General features: G+C 30.2%; 1 protein-coding gene across 2 annotated transcripts; it reads left to right on the top strand.

Moving 5' to 3' along the window:
- The first annotated feature begins 958 nt into the window (after positions 1–958).
- On the top strand, positions 959–5,309 carry LOC102583555 (myosin-binding protein 2). 2 transcript variants are annotated; one of them, XM_006355014.2, is made up of 4 exons: positions 959–2,265; positions 2,818–2,991; positions 3,103–4,504; positions 4,599–5,309. In XM_006355014.2, the coding sequence occupies exons 1-3, from the start codon at positions 1,230–1,232 to the stop codon at positions 4,461–4,463; spliced, it is 2,571 nt and encodes an 856-aa protein (XP_006355076.1). In that variant the 5' UTR covers positions 959–1,229; the 3' UTR covers positions 4,464–4,504; positions 4,599–5,309. The 2 variants fall into 2 exon arrangements, with proteins under 2 accessions (XP_006355076.1, XP_006355075.1); XM_006355013.2 differs by having other exon boundaries at positions 2,812–2,991.
- Positions 5,310–9,670: the final 4,361 nt, after the last annotated feature.

The raw sequence follows: 9,670 nt of genomic DNA, 5'->3' as shown, positions 1-9,670 counted from the left end.
ATATATATATATATATAATTTAACCTTATTCTAATTGGTTAGGTACCTCATTAGAATTGGTAAAGTAAGACCTAGACCTCCCTTCATATTGAGAATTTTTATGTTTATTATTAATAAAAAGCCACTAGACCAGGGTCTAGTGGTATAAATTTGCTTAAGAAAAAATAAAAATTGGATTGTTATTACTTATTGCTTCATAATGTATTATATTGTATTGTATTATTTTAATAAATACAATATTTGGATATTATATCGTTCAAAACATAATTATTAAAATATATTAAGATAACGTCGTGATCACACCAAATCAATCATTACATAAAATTAGACTTCTCATCAATATCTAGGGCTGGACATAAAATATCGAAAATCGAATTATTGAATTGAGTAAAAAATTTTGGTAATTTCATATTTGGTAATTGGGTATTCGGTATGCTATTCGGGAGTAAAATTTTAGAATTATGGTATTCGGGTTTGAGTTTCTTATGAGACATTAGTACCATTTGGTATTTTCTGAATACGGAATTATTTACTTGATGAATATCATGTATCAACATATCTATTACTCATTAGTACAAATCCAAAGAAGAAAGTTAAAGAATAAACACAAATAACCTAAATACATGTCTTTTAATTGTATCAATTAATTTTTCTTGATGTCTTCTTATTTATTATATCGTGCCTCCACATAAAAAAAATGATTGAAAAAAGAGTATTAACTTTATAATATAACCAGCTACAACTTCAATACAGTATTATCAAATACCACACCAAACCAAATTCAAAATTTTGTTATTTGATATCTACTTTTAACTACCAATTATAAAATTATCGAATCCAAAATTTGATAATCTCTAACTGAATATCGAACGCCTAACCCTATCAATGCCTAATAAATTTAAACGATACGATATACTAAAATTTAAGTAATCATCAACACAAACATGATATTTAACAATATACCACATGTAACAACCATTCAAACAAGTTGTAATACCCTGGCTCCCTTACTTTGACAGATTCAGGTCTCCTTTAGCTTCCTTTTCTTACTATTCAATCCAAAATAAAAAAATCTTTTTCTTCATTTGTCTACTTTAAACTATTTTCCCTCTTTTCCCCACCTTCACTCAACATTATCTTCCCACTGATTCTTCAATTAGCTCTCATTTTGTGTATATTAAGTTTGTGTTATTTTTTTGTATTTTTTTCATTTTGGATCATCAAAAAGAATGGCTGCTAACAAATTTGCAACCATGTTACACAAAAATACCAACAAGATCACAATGATCCTTATCTATGCAATCTTGGAATGGACTCTTATAAGTTTACTTCTCCTTAACTCTTTTTTTTCTTATATGATCATTAAATTTGCTGACTATTTTGGCCTAAAGCCACCATGTCCATTGTGTTCAAGAATTGATCATTTGTTTGAACATGAAAAGACTAAAGCTTTTTGCAAAGATCTTCTTTGTGAAGCTCATGCTGTAGAGATATCTAAACTGGGGTTCTGTTTAAATCATCAGAAATTGGTTGAATCAAAAGATATGTGTGAGGATTGCTTGTCATCACGCCACGATGATGATCGTGGAGTTATGGAGGATTCAAGATTTGAATTGTTGAATAGTTGTTGTTCTTCTTGTTGTGATGTGAAGTTGGAGAGGAAATTTTCAAATGAAAGTTGTGATTTGATTAAGCCTTGTTTTGATGATTTGGGAGATACCCAAAAAGGGAATTTGGTTATTGAGTCAACTAATGATGATTTGGTTAAAGAAAGATCAGATTTTTATGAAGAAAAAACTGATCTTGATGATTTGGTTCTTGAAAAAGTAATGAAAGATCAAGGTGTTCAAGTTTGTGTAATTGAGGATTCATCTTTTGAGTTTTCTTCTCAGCATTTGGAGTTTTTTGTTGAGTGTAGTGGTCATAAGTTGGTTCCTGTTGAATTGATTGATTCAACAACTGAGGAAGATCATTGTAAAAACCATGAAACCGACGAAAATTGCGAAAAGAATGATCAAAGAGAAGATGAATTGGTTGTTGAGATTAACAAGATTGAAGAGGAAGATAAGTTTGCAGTTCTTGATTCCATGGAGATGGAAGAAGATGAAAATGGTTTTAGTTTTTGTGTTGAAGAATGTCATTCAGTAAAGGAGTTTGATGAACAATTTGATGTTAATACTCAATTTCACCAAGAACCTTCTAGAGATAATGTTCAAATTGAGGTTGAAAGTGTAAGGGAAGAAAATGATTCAGATGTTACACCAGGTACATATTCATAATACTCTAGTAGTTTCTTGTCCTTCGATTTCTATTACTATCTGTTGATTCATTGTAATACTTGTTCTGTTACTATCTGTTGTTTCTTGTACTTCCGTTACTTCTTTCTGGACTGTTTTTTCTTGAGTGGAGGGTTTAGTGGAAATAGCCTCTCTAACTTTGAGGTAGGAGTAAGGTCTGCGTACACTCTATCATCCTTAAACCTCACTTTGTGGGATTACACTGAGTATGTTGTTATTGTTGTTGATTGTTTTTTGCTTTACTTTTGTAGTTTCAGAAGAGGTTTCCCAACTGTTACTATCTGTTGATGATACTTTGTGCCTCGATTGTCGTATTCTTTTGTTTTAGTTTCTGTTCTGTTTCTATCTGATGTTTCTGGACTGTTTTTTTTCTTGAGTGGAGAGTATACTAGAAATAGCCTCTCTACCTCTGATGTAGGGGTAACGTCTGTGTATACTCTACCTTCCGTAGACCTCACTTTGTGGGATTACACCGAGTATGTTGTTGTTGATTGTTTTTGCTTTACTTTTGTAGTATCAGAAGAGGTTTCCGAAATACTACAAATTGATGAAATTGAGGCAGAAGTGTCAATTGGAAATGAAATTCCTGATATGGATCTATCAGATGAAATTCCATGTGAAGTATCTCTTGATTGTTGTACACATGAAGAACATTTCACAAGTTCTGCTCATTTCCATGATATTGATCATCATGGTAAGGTTAAAGCAAATCTTTTCTTTAGCGCGACGAAAGAAAAAATTTAAGTGTGTTTCCTATGGTTGTGCTGTTATGTATTCATTTATTTATTTTGTTGTATTATGTTAGGTCTTAAAGAAGATCAAGACAAATTAGTAGAATTGAAATTGTTATCGCTCGAGTTTGATGATGATCATGTGATGAACAACGATTCATCGATATCTTCAAAATTGGATGAGATTGAAGAGGAAAAAGTTCCAGAGACGCCAACTTCCAACGATAGCTTCTATCAGTTGCATAAGAAGTTACTACTCCTTGAGAAGAAAGATTTTGGAACTGAGTCTTTGGATGGGAGTGTGGTTAGTGAGTTAGAAGGTGGAGATGCAGTTTCATCAATCGAACATCTGAAATCAGCGTTAAAAGCTGAGAGAAAGGCTCTACACGCGTTGTATACAGAGTTAGAAGAAGAGAGGAGTGCTTCTGCTGTGGCTGCTAATCAAACAATGGCTATGATAAATAAGCTTCAAGAAGAAAAATCAGCAATGCAGATGGAAGCATTGCAATATCAGAGAATGATGGAAGAACAATCGGAGTATGATCAAGAAGCGTTGCAGCTCTTGAATGAGCTTATGGTAAAGAGGGAGAAGGAAAAACAAGAGCTAGAGAAAGAATTGGAAGTATATAGGAAAAGGTTATCGGATTATGAAGCAAAAGAAAAGGCGATGAGGATGTTGAAGAGAAGCAAAGATGGAAGTGTTGCAAGAAGCGGATTGTTTTCATCAGCCTCTTGTAGCAACAGAGAGGACAGTGAGGAGTTGTCTATTGATTTGAATCAAGAACCAAAAGAAGATGTCAACTTTTATTGTCATCAAGAATGTGATGATCATGATCATAAAGTTCAAGTTGATGCTTTTCTAGAATTGGAGGAATCGTTTGTTGATTTCGAGGAAGAGAGGATGTCCATTCTTGAACAGCTAAAGATGTTGGAAGAAAAGCTTATATCTATGGATGATGAAGATGCAAAAGAGTTTGAGGATGTTAGACCAATGGACGATTCATATAGAGAGAATGGAGATCATACAGAGGAAAATTCTCGTTTAGATGGAGAGATAAATGAACATGCCAATGGTTTTTTGAGTGAAATGAATGGGAAACTAATTATCAATGCAAAAGGAAAGGGACTTCTTCCACTTTTCGATGCAATGAGTGATGAAAACGGAGATGTTATGATAAATGGACATGAAAATGGCTTCCATTCCAATGGTATTGATGAGGAAAACAAGAAGCTAGATGTAGAAGAGGAGTTGGATCTTCTACATGAAAGGCTACAAGCTCTCGAGGCAGATAGGGAGTTCCTAAAGAACTGCATTAGCTCATTGAAGAAAGGCGATAAAGGGATGGATCTTCTTCATGAAATCTTACAACATCTTCGTGATCTAAAGAACGTTGATCTTCGTGTAAGGAGCTCAAGTAATGGTCTCATATTATAGTCAAGTGCTAACTCACTTGTCGCGCCAAAGAAGATAAATAGGTAATTTTTGCTCTCTTTATCTCAACAATGTCTTATGTTCTTGTAAGTCTATCACATTGTCTAACTTCTTTCATCTTCTTTTTCTCAATTTCAGACCATGATCATAATAGAAACTCAACGATGCAACCGAAATCTATGCAATAGCTGATAAAACTCTGCTTGGAAAATCCCTTGACAGAGAGATCAGGCCTTGGAAATGGTCTGGTCTAAGTTTTTGTTCTCAAGCTTCAATGATCATTTGTCAAAGTTGAACCAATTTTTTTTGTATGAGTTGGTGTCAATTCTCCAACTTTTGAGGGCAAAAGAGGGGGAATGATGAATGTGTGTGTAGTCCAATTAGGGTGAAGCCATTCTATCTTCAAAAAAAAAAAAAAGTTCGTGGTGTTCGAGTCAGCTTAAGTGCGTCTTTATTACAATCAGGTACCTGCTATCTATCACCAGCACTGATCTAGCTTTTGTATGTTGTGAAAAGGACAAAGCACTAGCTTTGCAAAGCTGGAGAGGGTCCAACAAAGATTCCAATGCCAAGAAATTTGTCTTTGTTTATTGTAGACAAATTAGGAGTAGCAACAATTTTCTTGTCCTTTTTTTCCTCCCATTATCATTTTAAAAGGGTTTAAGGCATAAAGGGGAAAGTAACTTCTTTTTTGCCTAATCTCTCATTTCTTTTTCATCATTTTATCATATGAGATTTGTTAAGTATTTTTTTTTTGGTTTTAGAAGGCAAAGTTGTCTAGTTGTACACTACATTTGTCTTTGTAAGAGTACATAAATGAGTGAGTATTTTAATTTTGTTTTGTTTGTTTCTTTCATTTATTTGACAGCCAACTTTCATTATTTTCTTTATTGTAAAAATGATTTAAAAAATATGGATATTCACAACTATACAATTGAATAGTAGTTAGGAGAGAAGGAAAACCAAATATTTCTTTTCAACATATTGTTTTGGTTTAAGCAAACACAGAACTTTGGTAGGTTGAGTGAGAATAACTTATTCAACATTTAAAATTTATCTTTTAAAACCATTGGAAAGGACAATGCAAGAAAAACCATACAAAGACTATAAAGACAAAAATGATATATCTAATATTATGAATGATTGGTTCTTGATGAACCATTTTATTTTCGTAGACCTAAATATACAATTATAATACCTAACATTTAACCTGTGTACATCACATAATTTTCTCTCCACCTAAGATGGCTCCGCCCATGACCTTTCTTGATTGGTTCAAGACTTGAGAGATACAACCTTTGTTACTAAAAGAATTGATGTATAATTAGTGAAACAAAAAAGGGCTATAACAGCTAAGAAGGTGGCTTTAAAACATGATCACAAAGGTAAAGTTTGTGTATATGCATATGCAAGCTAAGTACCTAATCATTATTAACATATTTTAATGATAGTTTAAGACACACTAAAGGTGAAGGTTAATGAGACATAATGATCATGACTAGTGTCATGCTGGTTTTCAGCTCACCTTCCTCTATATATATATCTTTATTAAAAATTACTTTATATTATATCATAAAGAGAAAGTTGGTGTAAAATATATATCTTATTGTGGTCTAGTCCCTTAGTTAGGCAGATTGGGAGGACCATATGAATAATATTACTTAATTAGTTTATTAGAAAAAGGGGAAAAAGGACAAATATTTCCCGAAGTAAATGGTATGCAGAAACCCTCCGTCATACTTTGGGACATTGGTGTCCCTGCCGTCTAAAAATTAGAACATATATGTCATTCACTCTAACGAAAGACTAAATAGGGACACGTGACGCAATCTTATCCGTATCCGATATTTAATAAATGTCGGGTCGGTGGATAAGATTATAACACGTGTATGTCTATTAGTATAAAGGGTATATATGCTCTAGTTTTTGGACGGCATGGGCACCAATGTCCCAAAAGTATGACGGAGGATATGCATACCATTTACGATAGTTCGGGGTATATTTATCCTTTTTCCCTAAAAAAAATTACAAAATAAAGCATCATGAGTTTTGAGAAAATTAGAAAAGATTGTAATTTTTTTGTATTAAAAAATGAGAAAAGTAGTTATATAGAGGATTTGAATGAGATCAATCTAGGATATTTAGTGGAAGAGTCTAACGATATCTCTCATAAAAAATAAAAATGACCCTTATTTTGCGATATGTCAACAAATAAGATAAAAATATTATTAAACCATTTCTTAGAAGTTTTTTGTGTTATTATTAGTTAGTAACTTTTAGAGCTTACCAATTATTTTAATGAAGTAACTATTGAAGTTTTTTTTAAAAAAAAAACTTGTAAGGCATAACTGATATATGAGTTTTTAATTATTGTATAGTTTGTTATATAAAGAATGGAGTATTTGAAAGTGTATCAAATGGTGGTGAGACATTGATTGATATTTTTCAAAATATTATAAGTCATTAAGTGCAATTGTAATGAATATATTATTAATATTCATATATTGTGTTAAGTGGTTCATTGTTATTTTTAAGTATATATTAAATATTGATACACTCGTTTTTTTGTTTTGTTATTATTATACGTTCGTTTGAACTCGTTGTCTTATCTTAAAATTCAAAATTCATAACTTTTAAATCGTTACACCAACTCTAATTTTATATGCATATTTGTTTCAAACTTTGAGAAACTTGTTTTAAGTTTCATTTTTATTCAATCAAGTACCGAAAGAAAATACATGCAAATTTCATTATAATGATTAACGACAATGTTTGTATGAAAATGTCATGAATATTATGATGAGTTATTGCTATATATGTATACTGACATTTAATATTAAGATCTCATTCCGCTATTATAAACAAAAATATGCACATAATTAGTTTAATAATTTTGTGTATGAAGAAAAAAGAATTCCTTCAATTTCGATTAAAGATTTTGGGCATCTAAGCCTTTAGTACTCTAGCTTCTTCTTTTTTTTAAAAATAGATCTTACACGACACAAATCTGAATTAATCGATTAATATATTCATATTCCATATGATTAATCCCAAAAAATATATATATATCATAAGATGAAGCTTCCTTTTAACTAAGGTGAAATTCCACTCTAGTGTGAAAACATATAAAAATTCAACCTTTATTGAAAACAGGAAGAAACAAACTTCTTATAATATGATAGTACCTAGGTCAAGTGGCCCTAAAGATGGGGATAATTGACCATAACTTGATTGTTGGGAACATTATTAATTATTATGTCCCACATTTGGCTCATTTCTTATCAGGCAACACATAATTTTTCCACACATTGAGATATGGATGTACTATATGTGATCGTCTCAAAATATTTATCGTAATTTTTATTTGTATATCTATTAAGAAAATATCAGTTAGAAGAGATATTTAATTATTCCATCCTTATTTATATTTTTGAAGATCATACTCTTTTTATTAAATATTTATTCTATTTATGTGCAATAATTGAGATATTTATATTCTTCAAAAATAATTACTACTATAAATAAAATGAGAAAAAAATAGGACGGTAGGAGTAATAATTAGTTTTGTCTTGAATTTTTAAAATAAAAAATATTTTGATATAATTTTTAGAAAAATATATGGACAACAAGCACTGACTTTGTTATTGAGCTTGTGAATTTTTATTTTTTATTTCTTTGATAGAAGTGAAACAAAAACGTACGTGTGTTTGTTAGGAGAGAAGAAAATCATTTTTTGATAATTGGTAATAAGAAAGTCATTTTCATAGAAAGATTTTCACCAAGGAAAATGATTTCTTTCACTTAATTATGGGTGGAAGTTATTTTTTTTATAATTATCTTAACTCTAAACTTGTATTAATCAAAACTTAGATATAATTTTTTTTATCTCTAATACTCTCTTCATTTTGCTAATCTTGTATTTGTTTTTAATACATTCACTTATAAAAAAAAGTAATATATTTTTCACTAACTCATCTAATGATTGTTTTTCTGCACGAGCAAGAAAAATGTGAAAATAACATCAATATATTTTGTCAAAATACATGGACCACAAATTACTAAAGAGGAAAAGTTGAATATTGAAAAACAAAACTAAGAAAAATAAAAGGGAAAAAATAGGAAATCTTCAATTCGATTGGAGAAAAAGTCATATAAGACATTTTTTTTAAAAAATATTCATGAATTGTGAGACAAGTTTTGGGGTCAATTGTTATTTTTTACATATAAAAGAAACTTTGTAAAGTGTGAATTTGATCCGTAGGTCCATTGAATGGACTCCATTCTAATAATTAAAGTGAAGAGTTGATTTTGAACTAAAGCTATCATATTTCGAGATAAAATAAATAAAACGGAAACTCAAAGATCATAACTCATAACAGAAACCTACATTCTAATTTAAGTGAAATTCCACCTTTATCTATTAAAAGATATAAAAATTCCACCTGTATGAAAACAAGAAGAAAACAAACAATTTTTTATTTTAAAAAAAATAAGGAAATAAATATTTTTTTTAAGAAAAAACATATTTTAACCTGTCTGGCTGTCACACAGGCTACATTATTCCCTAAGGTAATGATTTGAAAATATTCTTAAATTTATTTAATGAAAAAGTAATTATTATATTTTTAATATGGTACCACCATAAGATGTTATTTTTTTGTTGTTGACAAGTGAATCCGCGATTTTTATTTTTGATTGTGCACAAGTAAATTTCACTTCAATGTAATAGTTTGGATCAAACAAACTTCATGTGCGACAAATTCAAGTATTCGACTAAGAAAACATATAAAATAAAATTTAAACTTGAATCCTCCAATCTGAATAATCGTCTACTCAACCAACTTGGTCATCGCAGTTATTAAAAAAAATGTTTTCTTCTCTTTGGGCTGATTTATTTTTATTCCATACACGTGAATTGACAATGATACTAGTCTCTAGTGCAATTAAAATTAGAAACACATTTTTAAAAGAAGAACAGAAAGAAGCTTATTTAATTTATTTTATAATAAAACATGACATGTGTTAATATGTTAATATACACTTTCCATTATGGAGTTCCTTTTCTAAAATTTGAAGTGGTTCTTGAGCTAATTTTCATTAGAATATTGAAGTTTATCGATAATTTTCTTTCTTTGTTTTCTAAGTTTGGTTACTAAGGTTTTTCCTCCAATGTTCTACTACATCTAAATATTTTTTATATTTAAAAAAAA

The sequence above is a fragment of the Solanum tuberosum genome, unplaced genomic scaffold (genome assembly GCF_000226075.1).
Source record: "Solanum tuberosum cultivar DM 1-3 516 R44 unplaced genomic scaffold, SolTub_3.0 scf00189, whole genome shotgun sequence".
NCBI classification, from domain to species: domain Eukaryota; kingdom Viridiplantae; phylum Streptophyta; class Magnoliopsida; order Solanales; family Solanaceae; genus Solanum; species Solanum tuberosum.
The sequence above is the reverse complement of the archived record's forward strand: the minus strand, read 5'-3'. Positions and strand labels throughout refer to the sequence as shown.